A 22,595-nucleotide genomic window follows, 5' to 3' on the forward strand; every position below is an offset into this window, starting at 1 on the left:
ACATATTTGGCCTTTTTTCGACTTTTTATGCAATGGTGCGACTCTACAAGCTATAATATGTCATTTTCAGACATTTTTGGGACATGTAAAGATTTGACTTTTTTCGGCATACTATACTATGTCGCTTTGCCATACTTTTGTTATGCTTCATAATGACTTTTTGCGTTTTTTCCAAGTTTGTATGCCATGAAGCAACTCTACAAGGGTAAGCCAAAAACAACATATTATAGGTTTTAGAGTCACGTCATAGCATTCAAAGCAAAAAAAAAAAAAAAAAAAAAAAACTGCCAAAAACATCATAATTTAGCATGTCGAAAATGTGGCAGAAAATCGCATAGTATAGTGTGTCGAAAATTCTCAAATAGTGAAACGCTCCAAAAATGGCTGAAAGTGACATAAAACTAGCATGCGTAAACATCTTAATATTTAGAATATTTCAAAAATGCTCCAAAACATCATTAAAAAGCATGTCGACAAAAAATGACAGAAAATATGGCAAAAGATGTCACAATATGACATTTCCAAAAACAGCTGAAAACCAAATAAAATAGTATGTTGACACGTCATTGTATTTAATGTTGAAAAAATGGCCAACAACATTATAATAAAGCATATCAAAAAATGACAGATAACATCATAGTATAGGACAGTGGTTCCCAAACTTTTTTCTGTAACGCACCCCTTTGAAATAGTTTTCAGCAAAGTACCACTCAACAGCACCAAACAGTTTTGGTAACAAAAAAAAAACAACAAAAAAAAAGCGGTACAACATGTCTGATTTATTAATTTTTATTATTATTTATTTATTTTTGACAACATTTTATTCTATGTCTTTGTTGATTTTGAACATCATATGATACTGACAATATTTCATAATTTTGGACGATCATCCTATAACATTTTTTATGATTGCTCATGACACACTCCATTATGATTTAGGATGGCATACTATCCTTTAATGTTTTTTTATTTAATTTTAGACAACATACTATAATGTGACTTTTTTTCCATTACTCTGATGTCATATAATGCTATGACATTTTTTTTGTGATCTTGGATGACACACTATATTATGCTGTCTTTTGTGATTTTGGCAGTCATCCTACACTATGATGTCATGGGGTTAAGTTAAAGGAGGACCCAAGTGCAGAAACAAACAGGCAGACGAGTGTGCAAACCAAAAGGGAGCTTTTAATGCTTATTTTTTTCCAAACAGAGTCCAGAATCCCACAGGTACCAAAAAACACAAAGGACAATTAAAATTTGAATTAAAAACCAAACTTACAAAAGCCAGGGTCACTAAAGGAATGCAGGTGAAGACATCAGAAAACAGGGAGGATCACAGCCGGATCACAGCAGGATCAACAGATGAACTGACATTGGACAAAGGGAAACACACAGGTTTATACACATGAGGAACTAATCAAGACAACGACACACAGCTCAGGTAGGTGCACACAGGAAAAGGAGGGAAACACTGGGATTGCCAAATTAATGATGGTGTGGCTGGGAGCACTTAGGCTGAGCAAACGAGACTTAATAAGAAATAGGTTTGCAGGGAAGACTCAAGGAGGGACAGACAAGACTAATTAAAGAGAGGTGAAGTTATTCAGGAAAAATGTGCAGACAGGAGGTAAAACCAGGCATGACACAGGAGGAGTAAAAATACAAAATAAAACAGGAAAGAGAACAAAAGCACCAAGAAACAAGGAAAACAAGAAACATCAAACACTAAGAGAAAACCGAGACAACAGAGTACACAGTACACTCAAAACCTCAAATCATAATGCTATGAGTTTTTTCATTATGGATGACCTAATGTTGTATGACATTTTTTGTTATTTTGGATGTTATAGTATACTATGGATTTTTCAAGCCATTTTGGAGGACAAACCATGCTCCTAATTTTTAATGCTATTTTGTTCAACATACTTTACTTTACAATTAATTTTTCATGATTTGTGATGACATGCTATATCATGACATATTTTCTATAATTTTTAAAAAAATATTTGGCTATGATTTATTTTCCTGATTTTTAATGGCATATTATGCTATGACTTTTTTGTCATATTTCTATCATACCAATGGTTCTCAAGATTTTAACAACTGAGTGACAATTGAGGGAGCCAGCATATGATCCAAGGCCACACACAAAAGTGTACTCATAAAACAAAAGGTCTTTTCCATCTCACCTCTCCATTACACTTAGAAGATGACCCCCAAAATTGCAAATTTTAACTAAGAGTACTGGCACTGATGAAAGAACATTCAAATTCCTGCGACACTCACAAGATACTATAGCTGCCACGTAACTGACAGCTAACACTTAACTGGCTTTCCACAAGTTTTCATTCCTAACCTGAAGGATGCTTGTTAGGGGTGTGCAATGTGATGCATGTGACATTTGATATTTGTGAGGTTGCCATTGGCCGATGGCCACACTTTGAGAAAGTATGGCTTGTGACAACATACCTGAAAAACTGATGACATTCCCACCAGCTGCAGCGATTCTTTGTCTTTGGCACCAGACAGCAAATGTTACCAGGCTAACACGCTAAACCAAGGACACTATAAAAGTCAGACCTGCTCCGTTGGGTCTTACATCATGTAGCTTGGGGCAAACAGAAGAGTTTAAGAAGAAGTTAAATGCAGCTGCAAGACACAGCCATGATGTGTATGGAGGCCAATAATAAGGAAAATAAAGGTGTACATTTAAATATAAAACATTAGACAACATTGTGTAAGGTATATTTTTCATTTTGTGCTAGGATTTTTCAGTCAAAGTTGAAACAACAAACATATGATGGGTTAGAAACAGATTTTTCAACAGAACTGGAAACAATAGCCATAGTAGTTTCCTTGTGCTAAAACAAGATGGTGAACATGGTGATCTTTACCCCTGCTAAGCATTGCATCTTATCATTGTCCAAGTAAGCATGTTAGCATGCTGATGTTTGCATTTGGTTCAAAGTAATGTTTGCATATGTAATGTTTCCACAGACTTAAGGCCAAGTACATTCAAGAAGAGGGAAGTTCAAGCACTAGACTTCGATACATTTAATCATAAAGTGATTCAGTTTGAGAAGTAAATAAATTAAAAACATTTTTTTTTTACAAATGTGCACAACACAGTAATTGAATGAATGATGACTAGTTTACAGCTCTCAGTAAATACAGCAGCACTGTGCACATGTTAAAGTGCTGAGTCTGTAGTTGGGCAGAGACATTGAATGTCGTCATGTCCTTCTGATGTTGTTGTTGGCAAGAAATGGGGAAGCCAACCTCACTCCACCTGTTGGGGCGTCCAACATGGTTGCCATGGTGACCATGGAGAAGACAAAGTTAACAGAGAATTCCAGGTCAGTGACATCACCGCAGCTTCCACAGGAAGTTTTTTTCTCCCTTCTTCTTCACTAAAACCAGTGAAACCAGAGACTGAGCATGTCTTTCACACGCTGCAAAGTCAGAGAAAAGAAAGGCGTCATTGTGCAGAAGGAAACGCTGAAGAGTCACTCTGAATTAAGGCAAACCATTTCCTGCGAGGTGGCGGGTGCGGCTCCAAATTTCATTTGGGAGAAATATCATCCCAATGTCTTTTCCAGTAATTTAATTTGCATGGATGTTTAGCTGCTTAACTCCTCTGAAAGAACGTCATTTTGTGGAGGATGTTAAATGTAAAAGACAGCTTGAATGCTGCACAGATATCTCAGTTTAAAACCACACCACATTTTACTTCTATATGCATAAATATATGAGCTGAAGGCTTCATATATTTTTTATAACACTCTATAATGCAGTTTGTGAGATAATACCAGGGCATTTTTAGGTGTTTATTGAGACTGGAAAAAAGGATTATTGGCACTGGTTATAACTTCTACTACGAAGCATCCATAGTTGCCGTACAAAGAGTTGATAACTGATTCACATAGCTGCAATCAAATTTTAAGGAATAGTTCGATATTTTAACCATTTAATTCAGACTTTCTCAACCACTGAGTTGGGGCCATGGATGTATAAAGAGAATCGATGACGAGCTGATGTTCAAGTTGGGTCCCTGTTCATTCCTATAAAAGTTGCTCATTGCAGCATGAAGCCAAAAATGCTTTATTCATGTAGTTTAAAATGACCTGGCTCCACTGAATCTTGGGGCCTGTTCCTTTGGGACTTGGTCAAGGCCCCTTTGTTGACTGTGAGCACCCTTTGATGTTGAAGCTAATGCGATGTTCACTTTTAAAAAGGTTTTTTAACATATCAAATAATCTGTAGGCTGTGGTGTTGCAATTAACAGTAAAGTTCCTGAAGCAAAAAAAGACAACAGTAGTGCTGCTAAAAATATTAGAGTTCATAGATACAATCTGGAATAAGTTAAATATGGTTTTGTCGGTGGTGACGCAGATCCTAAAGCCTTATGTGTGGAGTTTAGGTTCTAAGATGAGCCATGGAAGCCTTCCTAAGCCAGAAATCAAGAAAGCCTTCACAAAAGCAGAGCAATTGGTGATGCCAGCCGCTTTGAACATGTGCCGCGAGATAGGCCCTGACCCGATACAAGTATGAACAGGTGGGCTTTCATGTACCCCAAAAAAAGGTTCAGAACTCCTAAATAAAAAAAAGTCTTTATGTTTGCTTGAGTCATAGCGTGTTCTAATTATTTGTATACTTATTAATTTGAAACAGGCAAGGTTAAAGAGTGACCAGAGTATCATTTGTGTAGGATGTGATAAAGGAAGTTTCAGCTGTTACCAGGGTCAGTGTGAGCCCCTCTTCAGGGGTCCTTCAGAGGAGCTGAAGGGGCCACAGTTTCGGGTTCAGAGAGCCGTCCTTCACCCGGCCTCGCCCTCAGAATTGGCTGTTGTCTGGATGAGCTCTCCTCCTGCTCCCAGAGTCAGACACCTAAACACAACACAAACACAAATAGCTATATAAACACACCCTCACGCCTATTAAACACTTACAGTCTTTAAAGCATTCATAAACACACACCAGAACACACACAACACACCTCGCAGGCCTGCACACACTGAAACACACACACAAAGAGAGACGCGGGGCCACAATGAGGTGTATTTACACTCTGACGCAGGTGTTCTGAGCTGTGTTTGCATTAATGGGAAGGTGTTTGGCACCTTTGATAAGGACAGTTAGTCGATCATTGCCATGTGACACCGTGTTAACCTCTGTGAGACCACGTCTGTCACTGAGGAGTCCAAAAGATACGCTCTTCTGACCTCTAGTGCCCAAAACTTTTACTCCTTTTAAAGACAGCTGAGCATAATTTCACAAGTACAGTTTTTAAGTGCAACTTTGAGGTACTTGTACTCAAGTATTTTTGTTTTATGCCGTTTCATTCATTTTACTTTTGTACTTGGGTGAAATTTTGAATGAAAGACTTTCACTTGTGACACAGTATTTTTAGAGAGCAATATTCCCACTTTAACTTATGTACTCATATCTTTTATAAATACTTCCTCCACCACTGTGTTTCAGTTCATATCTTGAAAAGAAAATTCTTCTTTCGTCTTTTAACTCATCTTATAATTCAATTAATTTATTCAAATTTTCATTTTGTCTTATAATTTTAGCTTTTTTACATTTTTTTATTCTGCCATGATCCTGCTTATTATTATTTTTATTGTCATTATCATCAGTGCTCTGTGTCTACTGCCTTTTTGTTACCGTATTTATCTAATATGTCTCTGCTTTGAATTCCCTTTGTCAGCATTATTGACTAAATTGTCTTATTAACTTTGCAGCCTCAACTTTGCAAACTGTGTTTTTAAAGGTGCTATGTAAATAAAGTTATTATTATCATTATTAATTGTGAGCTTATAATTTATAGTCTTTTTTATCTATGAAGCATATCTATATATATCTATATCCATCTATCTATATGTTTATATATTATATATGTTTCATTCTCATTCTAATGTAATAAATAACAAAAAAATCTTATTTTCAGATGATTATACACTGAAAAAAACATAGTTATTATAGTGTTCTTATATTTTATTCGATTTGTGCTGATATATTGCTCTAAATCCATAATGCTGAACCTTTAAGCTGTTATAAGTTAAAAAACTATACATATATATATTTAGATCTAAAACACTACAAATTACTGTAGAGTACTTATTTCATTTAACTAATTAAGCCGATATGTATTATGAACTGAGGTATTTTTTATCAGAGTGAATGCTTATTGATTTTAAAATTAAAACTACATTGTTGGTGAATGATTTTTAAAATAAAAATTTGATGGTCAAGTTTAATAGTTTATTTGTAAAGCCCAATTTTACAAACAATACAAAAAGAAAATACTATGTGTGGTTTGAGAAAGGTCAAAATTAGATTATAAGTAAGAATAAATAAATCAATAAATAAGAATACAACCAACAAAGAAATAAACAACAAAGCAAATCAAACACAAGGCTACTTTCATTTCCTGTACGGAGCCAACATTGTGTAGTGTTTTTGTGCAAACCAACAAAAGACAGAGGGTTTCTCAAGTGAAAATGCAGAGATGTCATTATTAGATTGTAACAGTAAATTAATATTAAATTATCCTGCGACGTGAGTCTTTTTCTTGCAGATATTTAAAGGAGCCGAGCTGCAGGAGCTCACCCTGGTTGTAGAAGCTGAACTTGACTCCTCCGTCAGGCTCTACAGCGCCGCCCTCTGGACTCTCAGCCTGATGGACACAGAAATCAAAGAAAGAGGACAGAAATAAGCTCAAATGCAGCAAAACAATCCCTCTGACAAATATGGGGACCAAATGTGTTCAACATTATAAAAGAAGAAAGATAAAAATACAGACAAAATAAACAATATAAGTTCAGCTCAATATAATAAGCTATTTTAAAATGTCGCTTTTCCTTTTCTTGCATACTTTCTGTTGTGTACACAAATTGTGTGCACAAGACTTCAAAAAAATCAGTCAGAGTTAATTGGCTCTGTACATTATTAAAATCAAAGTCTTGAAGTTAATGAAATCAAACTTTGCAAAATAGTCATTTTGATATTTGAAAAAATGCTGCAAGCAATTAAAAAAGTCCTCCAGTAAACTCTGATACTGTAAAAAAAACAGTTTGTTCTGTTCCGTTTTTTTGCTTGTTTGTTTGTTTTTGCTTTGTGTAACACAAGCCAAGTGTCGTTTAGTTTCATTAGTAAAGAGAACGCAGACATCTCTGTGTTTGATCACACAAAAACACTCTAGACCGATAAATAGCACCAGAGGTAAGACGATTTTTAAAAAAAATGTTATTTCAGGGTGAACTGTCCCTTTAATGTTTTTCTCCTTATGTGTAACATCAGAGTTGCTCATCTGAAACAGAATAAGAAATATTTTATTGAAATTGCAGTTTTACCTTTGGACAAAGTGGGTACCAGTTGAAGCACTGGGAGTCTTTGTCTTCAAACCTCCAACCATCCAGCGGGACAAGAACCTCACCGAGAAACACCTTCCTTCTCAGGGTCCCTGAATGCCACACAGACACCTGCAGTCTCTTTCCAAACAGCAGGTGGCGCTCTATGCGATACTATCAAGACCCAGACGAGGAACAATGTGTAATTTGAGCAACAAACACCACACTGATTGTCAGAACAGCTTAAGTGAAAAAACATTTTTACCTTTAAAACTTCATTAAAAACTGGATCAGTGGTGTTTTTCTTCACAGTCGTCTTCATTTTGCTGCTTTTTCCCGGAAGCATGTTGAGTTTGACGTATCTGCGCAGAGAAACAACAGCATGATGAGGCTTTGGTGGAGAATCACACAACAAAATGGGCTCACATTTGTACATGTATGCAGAGCGTTATATTTGTCATCCTTACGGGTGACACTTCCTCCTCTTGTTGTCTCCGCAGGTGAGGTTTCTGCAGGCGCCAACCGTGATCTCCAGACAGGAAGTGCTGGTGTTGTAGGCCAGAGCCAGCTCAAGCTCTCCTGCTACGCTGATGCTCTCAAAGAGGCCGCAGTCTGTACTGATACTGCTACTGCTGCTACCCTGAGGGGGGCAATGTTTGAAACTATAGTTAAAAGGGCAGGAAAGGATGAACTTTAACAGGAGCAAAGACCAGAAAAATGTATTTTGTCACTGGCTACATTCACACTGCATGCCTGAAGGCTCATTTATGCTAAACCTTAAATATGGTTACTGATGGCGCCCTCTCTCTGTACAAAAACGGAGCAGTACCACCAGAGATCGTGGGGGCAGTGTGCTGTAGTCCATGTTAGATACAACTGTATGACACAAACAAAAATATTTTTAAAAGAATGTAATGAAATAGATAATATATTGAGAATAACTGTTAAAACTTGCCATAGACGTGTATCTGATTTAGGACCTCATGTGTCAAAAGTGTCTCAAATCAAAATTGTAAAAAAAAAAAATCAGATTCCAGGTGATTAGTACCAATTACATTGCAATGACAAAAACATATCTATATGTGAGCAAAAAAAAAAAACATGTTTGGGCCACTTTTGCCTGCAGTCTGATGGTAGCCGCTGAGCTAGGATACTAAAATGATCACATCTATAGTGTGACATTTCAGCCGTCACAGGATGCCACTTGGGGATGTTTTATCAGCTTCTACTCACTCTCTTTCCTCCAGAGTACTCAGAACCGCAGGAAGTTTCGTCTTCCGCCCCGGTGGAGGAGCCCTCTTGGTCGCTGTCTTTGCTTCTCTTGAAGAGGTTTGGGAGACTGGGGCCTTTGAGGAGCTGAAAGAGAAACAGTATCGTTTTTTCACTGATTGTTATTCTCTCTCAGCACCAGTAGGGACCAGTAAAGGTCTTTGATCACTTGAAGCTTCTTTGAATGGCCTCCTTTAGTGTTCTCGTGGGACTATTTGAACGTGAAAGTCATCTCAGTGGTATCAGGAGTGCAGCAGATGACTCAGGGGAAGGATTTTGGTTTTGTTTGCCCTGTGCACCCGCAACTGAGTGATTTTTTGCTGCCATACTGATATGTGAAGGGTTGCAGGAGACTTACATTGCTGTATTTGTTGATCTCTGTGTCAGAGAGGCTCTTTTGGGTGCTGTAGTTTGAGCCTGACCTTCTCCAGCTGTCACCAACTCTCAGCAGCTCTCCTCGCACATCACTCTGAGAGGTGGAAATCTCTGCATTAAGAAACAAGAAGTCAGACACTTTGAATCTTTAAAAGTTTACATCATTGCTATCTGTGCAAATCATCTTATGCAACTTTGGCTGGTGCAGTTAGCGTGAAGAGCTCGGAAGGTTGTTTTTTTTTAAATTGCATCATAATATTTCAGACGTATTTCCTTTGTGGTTATTACTGCACGAATATTTAACTCATCAGATTATGTTGTGATAACTTCCAGAGGAAGCTGCTAATTCTGAGGCGAAATTGTAAAGAGGACACAGTCAATGATGCACACACTTACTTTTCATATTACTGGTGATCGAAACCATTAGATTCTCCATAGATTTGGTAAAAGTTTTTGAGTTTTTCAGATCCTGCAGATCAAAACAGAATTAATTGGTGCTTAGTTGCTACATTTTAAAGGTACTAATTTAAATAATGGTGAAAATATTTCAGTGTTTTACCCCAGATCTGCTCAGGTACTGATAATCCATGTATGGTGGAGGAGTGGGAGGCACGACTGATATATAACTGAAAAACATCAGAGAAAAAAACATGTCACAATGTGTCTCATGTTCAAATTAGTTTTCATTAAAAAATAAACAAACAGGTTGAGATCCTCGTACCTCAGCACATTGTAGGTCTTTAATAGTTTCTCTCCAACCATCTCACATTTGTCTGTAATGAAAATAAATATTATGAATGAAACAAGGCACCACAAGTATGAAAACATCGTGTTTACACACTGACAGAGAGAAGAACGGAGGATGATTCATACAGTGAGACTAAATATTACTTTACTGTGACTGTATAATCAGTCAAATGATAAATACTCAATAATTCAGTAACTTTTAATATGAAGCAAAAGGCTTCAATAAACACAACCTAGATCATCCATATTTTATTAAACGGCACAGGTAAACTGGATGATATTGAGGGAGTATTAATATTTAATAATGATGAATTTACAAAAAGGAAACCATTTGTGAATGTGTGCTGTATTGTAAACAAACCTGTGGTGACAGGAAATCTCTTTGCCCTCTCCTCTAGGAACCACTCTCCAGACCTGAACTTCACCTCCCTGTGATGAAGATTACATAGCGTCATTATTAACACACATACTTCTTGCTGCCTCTTTACATTTGAGTTTGATTTTTATTAGAGATTTTAGTATTTCATGTTACTTTTTAGAGTCATGGTATACTCTGCAATCACTCTCTTTTAGCTCAAATTTAGTCACCACCAACTCTTGTGGGGAAATATTCTCAAGCTGCTAAATAATATATTGCTGTCTTTGCAGCCACCAGATATTCTTTGACCAAAACAGTAATTTTACTTTGCAGAACAGCTGTTCTACTACTGCCTCAGCTGGTTAGTTTGCTTGTGATATTGTGTGACTTTGGTAAATTTAAACTAAACATTTGAAACACCTCAGTGAAACAAAAACTCAAGCAAGCACTGGACTCCAAAACTCTGAATTTAAACCCAAAATAAAGTTCAATGAAGTGGAGGGGAGCTACAAGTCCAGATAATTTTCTTAAAATTAATTATTGGCAGCAACCCTTTTCACAGTCATCTGTTATATTGTGAAATTAAAAATACTGATTATGCTATAGGCACTTTAAATAAAGTTAGAACCTTAAGTTTAAAGGGACAAAATAGGAGATGACATAAAATGTCTCATTATAGTTTTAAACAGTAAAAAAACAGAGTGAGTTATAAAACTCAACATGTACAGTGATTTGAGTTGTGCTCAATCAGATATATTTTTTTTATTAAGCAGGAGGTGTAACTCTCTACTGCACCTGTAGGCATGGCAGACTGTGCATTTCCAGTTTGCCGCTCCTGCTCCCACACGGCACTTGCTGCAGATGCGGTGGCTGCAGCCGCGGCAGACTGCACCCGAGTTCCAGAACTTTCCCAGAGGCCTCTGGCAGCGGGCGCAGGTCCGCTCACCATACTGCCGCACGGAGCTCTTCGCACCTCTCCTCCGAAGCTCTTGGAGCTCATGTTTCATCCTCCTGAGATTTAGATGGAGAAAAACATCTTAAAGCAATTTTCATAAAGAAAATTTAGAATCAGAATTTAAGTGTAAGATCTTTTTTTCAGTGAAGAAGCAAACATCCTTTCTTTATAGTTTAAGGGGTCCAAAAAGACACTTAAGATAACACATACCCACCAGGAAGAGACTCAAAATGGCTAAAAAGAGACACCAAACACAAAAAAGACACACAAAATAACTTCAAAGAAACACAAAAAGACCCTAAATGATTACAACGACACAAAGTCACTAGAAAGAGAAACAAAAACACCAGAGACACGGAGCAACCAAAAAATACAGAAAATTACCTCAAAAGAGACACTAAACACCCCAAATAAACAGAAAATGACCAAAAAATGTGCAAAGCCATTACCAAGAAAAACAAAATGAGCACAAACTATATACAAACCTACAAGATACATAAAGAATACAAAGATGCTAAACAACAATACAAATAGAAGCAGAACGACCACCAACTTGCATCTTGCTATATGCACAACGGGAGAGGTGGTGGGGCCTTTTCTATATTTGTGCCCAAGCACCCACTGCTTCATAATCCACCCCTGAGTACCTTTCAGCATCAGTAAGAAGTATCAATGAAAGTAAGTATGAAAGCGGTGAAAAATGACTCACCGTATCCTGTCCTCTTCAATGGTCCGCAGCAGTTTGTCTCTCTGAAGAACCTCCAGGACTCTTTCTCTCTCCAGAGCTTGAAGAAAATTTAAATCCATCTCTGAGTAGCCGTCTCTGATCATCTGTGTGTCTCTCGCCGGTCCTCTTCTCTCTGTCTTGCTCTGCCTCACTCTCTTCTGTTTTGTTCCTGTCTCCTCCTCCACTCCTCTCTGACCCTCCCCCCTGACAGGACCTCCTCTTTGCTCCTCTGGAGCTGAGTCAGTAGATGGTGAGATAGTGAAGATTAGTCTGCAGTATGTGCTTGTTAAAATCCCCCCTCTCCTGATTGTGATCTCCACAGAGCCTCCATCAACGTCAGAGCCGGATAACAACCTCCTGAGCAGACAGTTGTAGTGTTTTCACCTGAATGATTAAACTCTGGAAAACCCTCTTTTAACATTCTGTTCTCTAAAGATAAAACCTTGATGACGCAGATGTTTTAGTCAGTTATAATAACCTCAGACAACACAGGATCTAATGAGTTGAAACAAAATACATTTGGCCAATATTTTAAGCTTCGATTCCTGATTTTCTCACACTACTCGTGTCCTCATGTCCCCTCCTGTGTCAGTATCACTAATCTTTTCCCCCATTATTCAACCCCTTTGCTTGGAAAACCAGCAGCGCTTCCTCAGCTGCAGGAAGAGCAGTGATGCTTCACTGATGGCAGAGCTGCAAAACAAACCAAATGCCAACCCTTGCATTATTGATGGCTGACGTGCGTCTGTGCTCTAGCTTCTGTTGTATTTTTTTTTTTTTTTTTTTTTTTTGCAGGTCAGTAGACTTATTCAAATAAAATGGATAAACATGAATTTCAAAGAAAATGTCATCATCTGAAGCTTTACATACTTGTAAATAATATTGAAAGTTGTTTTCAGAATATCAAGGCAGACCATAATGCTTTGTTTCAGAGATACAGTTAAAATATTTTGGGAAATATGCCCATGATTTTTTTTTTTTTTTTTTTTAACTCTTTTAGCTGAATGACTTATAGGGTTGCAATGGTATGAGATCATCACAGAATGAAAACAGTCTTAGAAAACAGAGCAGTTTCAAAGTATTACAGAATATTATTATTATCTGTCTGAATAACACTGAAAGGAATAAAAAGGTTGGTTAAAAGAGGCTGGATTTGGTTGAACTAAATTTTCAATACTACAAATTAAACTTGAAGTAAATAAATAAAATGAAGGTGAGGTTCTGTCCAGTTGTTTGTTTTTCAAAAATTATTATTAGAATAAGCCCTATCATAGATAAGCCAATGTATTATGTTGTAAAGTTGGGCATTTTAACATGAAGTTTTTGGGAATTTATTCTGTTTTGGAGTCAGCCTCAAGTGACCATTCAAGGAACTGCAGTTTTTGGATATTCCTTATAACATGACATGCAATGCAAGGGTTGAACTTTCCGAGCGATCATGTGGCAGCATAAAAAACAGAAACAAGGGAAGACACTTCTTGGTATAACAGTATTTTTATCTAATTGTCTTGTGCTGAGCTGAGCTTAGCAAATGCTGGCTGTAGCTTTGTATTTAATGTACATGTGGTAAAACGCATCTCCCAAAATGTCAACCTTTCCTTTAAGCTATCATTTATTTAATTACAGTGTCCAATTTTCAAGCATCTCAATTTGTACTAAATACATTTGGCTCTTCAGCAGCAGACAAGTGAGGCATGGAGCACAGAGAGGAAGTGGCCTGTTGAATAGCTGGATGCCAGCCTGCGCTGGAAGATAAGAGCCTGTCCTTGTTACTGTCCAGAGTTGCCAGGAGGCCGGAGAAAACAATCAGCGTCAGCTGTAATTAGGCCTGATGGCTCACACAGAGGGACACAGCTGTTATCTGTCTCTGCTGACGTGCATTGTGCCTGAAGGGATTCTCTCAAGTTGTAAATATAAATGAGGCAATGATGAGAAATGTGCTGCTAGAGGAAGGTGTGATGCAGCAGACATTTCTTCATGATTTCAAGCTCTCAGTTTGATAGAAGGGTTTTTTGGCACATGGGATCATCATCACGTCAGTGCAAGTCATTTCACACACGCCTCTACTATGTGAAGGACCAAATGATTCAGGCTGTGGTGACTGTGGGTAACATCCGAGAACCGAGCTTGTATCAGCCCACCACAGCAGTGACAGTAAGGGACACCTGACTGATTACACCAGGACCCAAAAATGGACTCTGAGAGCTGTGAGAAAAACCAAACCAGTCACGGGGTCTCTGATGCGTTTCCCACCCAGAGCACCGTTTCCTGGAAGACCTGTGAGAGCGTATGCATACCTCGAGTCAGCTCTGGCAGCATGTCTGCGCTCACAACCAAACTCATCACCACAAACAAATTCCAAATTAAAACCAAGCCAGTGTCACGGCCACGCTTGCACGCTGAGGGTCCTTTATTATTTTAGAAAGAATGGCTACCCGAACTCTGCCATGAAAGTGTCTCAAAATACCTTACAGGAATTCATCTGCAGGGTGCTGACATTTGTGAATTTTTAAAACCACTCATTGACTGACCCTCAACAAAGCCAAATCAAAAAACATAACTCCCCTCCTCCCCTCCCTGCTCAAAAAAATAAAACCAACTCAATTGCCTCCCCCATTTAGCAACACCAGCTCCTCTCGTATAAATAATACACCGTCTCTAAGTGAAAAACATCATAATGATTCAAGTCTTACATGAAACGGATGAACTAAAACTTAAACTTTGTCGACACGTACAAATTTACACACATGCTTTTGTCAACATGTGACACAAAAGAACAGAACGCACCTCACAGCCGGCACAATGAAGGGAGCAGAGAACAGAAAACACTTCTGCAGTGCATTCACAGCAGTGACTGCGGATTTTTCCTTTCATGATGACTAAACTTTGAGCTGCAATTACAAAACTTTTACTCAACACCACCTCTATGTTACTAAATCTTATCTGAGACATCATTTCTTTGACAACAAGAGAAACACAAGCTCATGTTTGTGACCTGAGAACTGGGTCACTGCAAAGATAAAGATGTGCTGAGTAGAAAGCTGAAAGTTCTTACCTTCCGGCTCACTGCACCACCAGAGTGGTCAACCTAAGGAAGTGGCAGATTTTATGCACAAAGAGAAACATACAGGGTTCAGTTTCCTTCCTTTGTGAGTTTGCACATACTGCTGCAATCTGGAGCGGGCCGATGCAGCGACAGCTGGCTAGTTCAGTCTCATGTTTTGTTTAGGGTGTAATGCTGAGTGCTTGAAGTGTTTCTGTGAAGCCCTGATGTAGTGTAATAAAAACTACAGATCACAGTGGCAGTGTAGAGGAGTTTTTATACAAAATTGTGTTTGACTGCTGCGATACGTGATGGAAATCTGCCGAACTTTTATTTCCCACACATTACCTGCCAATTTTCAGACAGTCACTGTGAATAGCAAAGATAAAAAGATTGTACAGAAATTGTGTTGATCCCAGGAACAAATGCACACACACACACACACACACACACACACACACACACACACACACACACACAGAGTGAGAAAGAGAGGGAGAACGACAGGGAGAGGGGCATGGACTGATGACACAGACGGGCACAGACAGCCTCTCTGCAGCTCCAGGAACTATATACTCAAATTCAAGTGCAGATTTTCTACCAACAGCCAAAACTGACAGTTCTGCTGCACCTGCAGAATGTCACAAAAAATAAAACAACCATGAATGAATGCAAAGCTACCAGAAAAAAATGTCTACAAAGAGACAGACCGTGAGACAGAGAGACTCCAAAGAGAGACAAATTGACAAGGAGTTGCAAGCGTCTCCAGAGACGACCAAACACGACACATAACAACGACAAAATATGCAACATGAAGAGATGCAAAGCTACCAAAAACCAACTTAAAGGGCTACAAATAGACAAACAATGCCTACAAAAGACACAGAATGACTAGCAGGTGATAATGAGTAGCAGCAGATAAAAGACATGCAAACAATGATAAAAGAGACCAAAACCACCAAGAGGTGCAAAGCTACCACAAAAAAGTATATATCTACAAAGAGACAAACAATGACTACAAAGAGACACAGGATAACTGAAGAGATGCAAACTGACAAGAAGATGATAAGTCCCTCCAGATGCAAAATAAAAAAACGACAAATGACAAATAATGACTAAAGAGACACAGAATGACTACAAAGAAATGTAAATTGAGGAGATTTTAAGCGCCTCCGCAGGTGCAAAACAATAAATACACAAAATAATAGAAGAGATGCAGCGTGACCATAAAGAAATGCAAAATGAGCAACATCAAATATATGCAAAATGAAAAAAGCTATGCAGAATGACCAGAGATGCAAAACGGCCACAAAAAGATGAAAAACAACAACAAAGAGTCAAGGAAAGACACCAAACAGCTAAAACGAGATTCTTTGTTTGTAGTAATATTGTCTGAGTCTAGGGATTTTGCTCTAATTGCAACTAATGATTACTTTCATTGTAGATTAATCTGTTAATTATTTTCTTAATACATCAATTAGCTCTTTGGTCTATAAAGTGGTGAAAATGTTGATTTTACCAAAGTTTACCAAAGTTAGGTTCAAGGTAACGTCCTCAAATGTCTTGTTTTGTTCACAATCAAAATATATTCAGTTTACTGTCAGAGGAAGAAAGAAACCAGAAAATACTTACATTAATGGCCCTGGAATCAGAGAAATGTTTCATTTCTTGTCTTAAAAAATAAATAAAAAAATAAAAAATAAATCTATTATCAGATTAGTAGATTTAATAGTTGACAACAAATTGATTAAATGTTGCAACTCTACTATGTAGAAGTGGGATGTGTTTACTGTCTGTGTCCCACGTCAAATTTGACTCATTATCTATCCACGCATACAGTAAACAAACTAACAACTATATATAAAAAAAAAAATCTCCAAAATGTCATCAACCAACCAAAAATTTACAAATACTAAAGACAACACTAGCGCCATATAAAAAAAACAACAAAAAACAAACCATAAACATACAAAGACAACATCTGGCAGGTAAAACTTTTCTTTTTTTCAACAACAAAATATATTCTTTTCTTAAATTCTTATGTCGGGTGTTTTTCTAGCGGACACAACTGTTTCCAGATTGTCATGTGTTTCTTCAAGTGCCCCTTCCAATAAAAGCAGCTGCAGGATAAAAAGATCCTTTTTCATCAACAAATGTTTCCTTTCCCTTTTATTTTGATCCCATCTGAGGAAATACTTTGGAGCAACTCTGCAGATGTGACAGCATCTTTGGTTCGGAGCTCCGCAGCTCATAAAAACATATTAAAAAACACATAAAAGGCTTTCACACATTGACAATTCAGGGAATCAGACTTATCATTAAAAAAACCTGGATGGAGCTTCATGTAGGCACCAATTTGATTAGAACAGATGGGACTTTTTTAAGCGAGGCACCTGTTAATGTGTCCACGTGGACTGAGGCCTGTTGTGCAGACCTATATGGCTTCCTTTTGGAAATTAAAGCTTTGTTTGATTAGGTCTCTCTTTAAGAAGTCTGTAGAAACGTCTTGAGCTGGAGCGTCTCTTCCACTGATAACCTGTCGTGATAGAAGCTGAGTCCACTCAGGAACTCGATGTCTCGGACTCGAGCCGCGTGGAACTGCAGCCAATCCTCCACCCACGTCAAGTCCGACCCATCCTGTGGGGAAAGTAGGTTGACGGGAAAATGAAAAGAGGAGCAAAGAAAATGTATAAAAGTGTGTCATCGATTTTTCCACTGTGATCTGTCAGTAGGTTTCCGCAGAAGTAGGCTGCGTTGTAAACGAGTAGGAGAGGAGTCAGCAGTGTTACTCACAGCGCAGCTCTCAGTGTGGTCGGGTCTGTGGGGCAGGATGAAGGACTTGGCCCGCAGCGGACCCTCACAGTTAACAGGGCCGAAGGTCGAGTTCCTACAGCTGGTCAAGATCACGAAGAAATGTGTCGGGATAGGAGCCTCATTCCTGGAGAAACATAAGATCACAGGGTTTAAGAAACTGCTGCCTCCTTTTTTCTCTTTAACTTATTTGAGCAGAAAAGTAACTTAAAACGTATAAAAACCTAAGATAAGGTGGTCATTGCTCCCGGTCTCAGACAAATTTACTGCTTGTTATGTTAAAGCCAACAGTAAGTATTTTTTATATCAGTTTATTTCTAATACATTCATGTTTATTTGATCTTGATTTGACCTTTTGGAGACATGTAGCTGATCACTGCTATTGTTCAGGACTGAGCCCACTTTTTTTGAATGATTGTTGTTGTTGCTGTTGTCATATTTATGTTATTAATATGCAATCACTTCTATGTTATCATTTAAATTTCTAAGTGTTTACGTTTGTGTGTTTTAAATTATTATTTTTTTTTATAATATTTCAAAATTTTAACCCTTTTTTAGGTGAAGGTCTCACATAACCCCACTTATTTTTCTGCCTCTCCCTGCACTGTATAATGTGTTATTTTTTGTCATTTTGTGTTTAAATTGTACCAAAAAAAAATACCCTATTAAAAACAAAACAACAAAAACAAACGAAGGAAACAACCTAAAATAATAATAATAATAATAACAAATAACCATTTATTCAGCCATAAATACTTAAAAACTCAGCTAATGTGCTTCACCAGGACTATGTGGGGGGTCTTTTCAGATTTTATATTTAGTGTGATTAACAGTAACTTAACCCACCAACCAATGTGTTGACAAATTGTGTCACAAGACGGACATACAAACACCTGGCAAACACCTGAAACATCTTCTGGTTTCTGCTACAATAAATGTCTCCAAGACAACATTCTGCCATGATGACACACACACAGACTCAGGAAAAACACAAGCTGCTGCAATATCGTGGCGGATAAAAATACAGAAATCTCTCTAGTGAAATACACCAAAACTTTTCTTATTGCGGCAGAATGCTGTGTGTTCATGTGGAAAGTCACTGCTCACAGTAGGATGACAGAGAGTCTTTAAAGTGTACAAAGCAGGAATTGTCGGCTACTGTTGGGCTTACCTAGTTTTTTAGGAAAATCCAACATAGTGTACCCTCAAAGTATCACATAAGTGTGAAATCTATCAGGGTTAGGGGTGTAACAGCAGCATTAATAGTTGAGATAAAAATGAGGGTCAAGTTTAAAGGCCATCTCACTTTATGCCATTGGACCACATTTGTTCCAAGTCGTGCATCGCTGAATTGCGACATGAGTGATCCTGTTACAAGATGCTCTCTATTTTTTGTTATTTTTCAGGTAAAATCAACAGACATTCACCACTCTAAGCTTTTCAATGTGATAATTTGCAGTTTTTCTTTGAGTATCTTTGAGTTTTAGACTATTAAAAAAAGAAAGAATTTCAAAATGTCATTTTGGGCTCTAGAAAGATATAATAGGAGTTACTTCAACCTTTATAACATACAATGACCTGGAAAGTTAAAAAAAGCTGATTAACTGATTATGTAAATGATTGTTGGGCACATCCCCGATCAACTGGCGTGTCTCTGACTCACCCTGAGATTGCTTTGAGTGCATCAACGTTTCCATCGTAGTTTTCATCAAATATGGGCCCGCTCATGACGTTGACGCCATTCAGCTCTTGTGATAATTTTGGAAGCAGCACTTCATGGACATGAGTCCAAACATCTGCAGTCAGAAAAAATATCCACAAGAACCTTTAGGTTTTCAAACAATACATCAAAACTAATGCGACTGTTGTTTACAAAAAGAAGCCAATGATAATATCATTACCAGATAAAACTGACAGGAAAAATGTGCCACCACCTCTAATGTCCACTTACAAACCTGTTATATCTTGTTTTGTTTTATGTGGTAATATTGGCCCTTCTGTGTTTAATTTGCATAAGCTCCCTGTGTAAGTGTGCATTTTCTCTGGGTTCCCAAATGTCTTCCCACAGTTCAAAGTCATGCAGTGTAACTGTCATCTCTAAATTGCCCATAGGTGTGAATGTAAGTGTGAATGTGTCAACCCCTTGATATTTTTGTGACCTGTCCAGGGTGTATCTCGCCTCTCATCAAATGTCAGGTAGGACAGGTTTCAGTCCCTTAACAGCATGAGTGGTTACGATTAATGAATGAATTCTACAACAAAGTTTACGCAAAACAGACATCTCTAGATAAAAGAAATACAGACTGAATTATGTTCATTATTTTAGTTAGTGCACTTACCTTTGCATTACCCATATAGCTGTTCAATATAATACAGTGACAGAGTGCGGTAAGTACAATTTTAGTATATTTTGGGATAATAGGTCAAATCACTTATCATGGTTTTTAGGCAGAATAATACTTAAAGAATACCTATTTAATAAGTGCATTACCAATTTTCTACCTACAACACACTTGGCTGGACAATTAAAAAACTTAGAAGCAATTTTTCTCAGTTTCAGCGGAGCACAGTTACTGTGATATTAGCCTTTGTATGGTAGTATTGTATATGGAATATTGTTTGGACCTTTTGTTTTTATTTGATCATATCAACTTCTTTTATATGTTTTTATTGTACTATTTAAGTCAGTACACGAGCTCATCCCTGCAGGTACAGTGTAGGCATGGTGATGTGCCATCAGGGGGCAGCATCTGGTAGCTGATTAATGTATATATGAGCTTCCAACATACACAAATAACAAGATCTTGGTCGGGGTTTTCCTTCGAATGGAACCTCAGTGGTGAGAGAGAGTTTCCATTTATAGTGTGGGTGGTCCCAGTGTAACCCACTGCTGTGTTTTCTGAAACACTCAGCTTTTCAATACATTTATCACCACACACAATCAACAAGATTCAAAAAAAGCATGCTCATCTGCACACCACAGCGTGGAATCCCCAAATCTTTCCAAACACCCAAATCACCTCTGACCCAGGAGGTTTAGTAAAGCTGCGTAGTGCTGTGAGTGCAGACTTACTCCTCAGCAGAATTAAGCATCTGTTTGAGCAAAAGAAAAAAAATGTTGAGAGTGAACACTCATCTCACTCAATATATAACACAGATCATTTAAAACACAAAGACTCTTTTCTTTTGTATCCCATCTACTGTGTTTTTAGAGCGCTGTGTGGTGAATCAGACCTTAAAAGTAAAACTTATTGTGAAGAACACTGCAGAGCGGACAGAGGGAGGGCAGGAGGATTAACTCTGGAAACGTTCCACCAACTAAACCTTTAATTGTGCTTTTACAGAAGGAGTTCAAATTAAAGTACAGTAGTCCCACATAATCACAGCGGTTAAATCTTTGGACTTCTGTTATGTGTATTTAAGAACCAAAAGTATAGCCTGTTTTAGAAAAAAAGTATAATACTGAGCAATAAAAATGGCTCACAAGAACAGACAAACCACAATACCTGCTCTCAGAAAACTTGAGAGTGACATAACGTCTAGTTGTGATCCAGAGTATCTATTCAGTTCACTTCAATTGTTTGGCTCCCACTCATCTCAAAAGCTCCTGTACAGCTGGCCACTGAACCTTTCTATCAACTTGGGAATTCAATTTTTAAGTCATGCATCAACATGTTTCTTGTTTCCAGCTTTGGCTGCAACTATAAAAACCAGGAGCCGATGCATATTTGGAGGACTGACTCACCTTTAAATGCAGGGAACATTGGTGCCATGTTGCTCGTGATTAGAGAGTCTGTCTCGTGTTCGCTGGTACTCAGATCTACAGAGGGAAAATGAGTGAAAATTAATAGTGAGGAAAAATGTAATGTGTTTGCAGTTTGTGTATAAATATAAACTGCGTGTTTTAAAAGTCTGACGTGCACGGTGAAGAGAAGGAATAAAGGTTGACTGGCTGAAACAAAACTCCTCATGTTGGTGGAGCTCAGTACAAAGTGGTCATTTATAGCTGCAGTTAGCATTTATTTTCATTATTGATTAATTTGTTATTTTTTCAATTCATAATTTTGTCTGAACATGTCAGACAAAATGTTCATAATAATATACGTTTGAGTCCTAGGCAAGTGGCTACTTCCAGGTCTGAAAAATGAAGCCAATAAGGAAATGCCAAAAACTGCAGTTCTTTGAATGGCCACTAGAAGCTGGCTCCAAAACAGAGTACATCCTCATAGACCTTCATGTTAATCAATCAGCTTGTAGTAAAGTCCGCTGGCTACGTCTGTAAACTGTCGGCGGACAACATGTTTACTTGCTATGGTATTCTCCCCAACCCCCACTCTCTCCGCTGAGCCCGTCTCATTTACATCCCTGTGGCTGTTGACAGGTGTGCTGGTTGGCGTCCTCACGGTCTGTCGGTGTTTATTGGTGGGTCTCTACTGCTCGCTGTATGTGCGCATGTGTCACACACACACATCGCTTTGGTCATTTTGTTTCTGTTTTTGCATCAATAAAATACAACTGTAGTACTTGTCTCACTCTTATCATTAATAGTTTAAGAAGGAAAAAATCATATCCATTTACAAAATAAGACCAAAAATCTAAAAAAGCAGAACAGAAGCACAGAGATCTGTTGCTATGGAAATGATACAGTGTCGTCTCGAGTTGCATTGGTGTGAACTGGCAGGTTTTTAGAACATTGCAGACCAATGCATTAAAAGTAGTTGTATGTTTCAACTTGCGTTGTTGCAAATCTTTGATCTGAACTGGACTTTAAAGTAGCTGGTGCAAGAAAAAAAAATACATTTTTGTTCAAAAGTGATTAAAACAATAAACCAGATGTCAAAACAGTTGCAGATTAATTTTGGGGGGAATGGACTAATCAATTTATCAGCTAATCATTACCACTCTAAAGTCACTAAACTGCACAAATCAGCTGGAAATCACTTTCGACA

The 22,595-nt window shown here is 37.9% G+C and overlaps 2 protein-coding genes across 3 annotated transcripts in view; both read right to left on the reverse strand.

Annotated features, from left to right (window-relative positions):
• Positions 1 to 3,045: 3,045 nt before the first annotated feature.
• sytl3 (synaptotagmin-like 3) lies at positions 3,046 to 14,948 on the reverse strand. 2 transcript variants are annotated; one of them, XR_006106602.2, is made up of 14 exons: positions 11,775 to 14,948; positions 10,906 to 11,121; positions 10,114 to 10,181; positions 9,727 to 9,778; positions 9,565 to 9,631; positions 9,402 to 9,474; positions 8,989 to 9,116; positions 8,595 to 8,717; positions 7,829 to 8,001; positions 7,627 to 7,723; positions 7,365 to 7,535; positions 6,622 to 6,688; positions 4,744 to 4,893; positions 3,046 to 3,458 (listed from the first exon to the last, which is right to left on the reverse strand). XR_006106602.2 is itself a non-coding variant. In XM_042502945.2 (12 exons), the coding sequence occupies exons 1-12, from the start codon at positions 11,894 to 11,896 to the stop codon at positions 6,554 to 6,556; spliced, it is 1,425 nt and encodes a 474-aa protein (XP_042358879.2). In that variant the 5' UTR covers positions 11,897 to 14,948; the 3' UTR covers positions 6,252 to 6,553. The 2 variants fall into 2 exon arrangements, 1 of the variants encoding a protein (XP_042358879.2); XM_042502945.2 differs by lacking the exons at positions 3,046 to 3,458; positions 4,744 to 4,893 and having other exon boundaries at positions 6,252 to 6,688.
• Positions 14,949 to 15,092: 144 nt separating this feature from the next.
• enpp1 (ectonucleotide pyrophosphatase/phosphodiesterase 1) overlaps positions 15,093 to 22,595 on the reverse strand; it is a 35,667-nt gene continuing 28,164 nt past the window's right edge. The window contains exons 20-23 of the mRNA XM_042502944.2: positions 21,392 to 21,466; positions 19,310 to 19,442; positions 17,629 to 17,773; positions 15,093 to 17,472 (exon numbers count right to left, since the gene is read on the reverse strand). Of these exons, the coding sequence (XP_042358878.2) occupies positions 17,320 to 17,472; positions 17,629 to 17,773; positions 19,310 to 19,442; positions 21,392 to 21,466 (506 nt within the window). The 3' untranslated portion in view covers positions 15,093 to 17,319. The remainder of the gene's footprint in view (positions 17,473 to 17,628; positions 17,774 to 19,309; positions 19,443 to 21,391; positions 21,467 to 22,595) is intronic.

The sequence above is a fragment of the Plectropomus leopardus genome, chromosome 16 (genome assembly GCF_026936395.1).
Source record: "Plectropomus leopardus strain MGB_pleo_1.0 chromosome 16, ASM2693639v1, whole genome shotgun sequence".
Classification (NCBI taxonomy): Eukaryota; Metazoa; Chordata; class Actinopteri; order Perciformes; family Serranidae; genus Plectropomus; species Plectropomus leopardus.

What these genes read in the sequence shown, in the direction of transcription:
- sytl3 (XM_042502945.2), bottom strand. Translation starts at nt 11,896, where the DNA reads ATGATCAGAGACGGCTACTCAGAGATGGATTTAAATTTTCTTCAAGCT. An exon ending in GATCACCAGTAATATGAAAA is followed by an intron (nt 9,117 to 9,401) that starts GTAAGTGTGTGC and finishes TTCTTAATGCAG; the next exon opens with AGATTTCCACCTCTCAGAGT. An exon ending in AAGAGGAGGAAGTGTCACCC is followed by an intron (nt 7,724 to 7,828) that starts GTAAGGATGACA and finishes TTCTCTGCGCAG; the next exon opens with ATACGTCAAACTCAACATGC.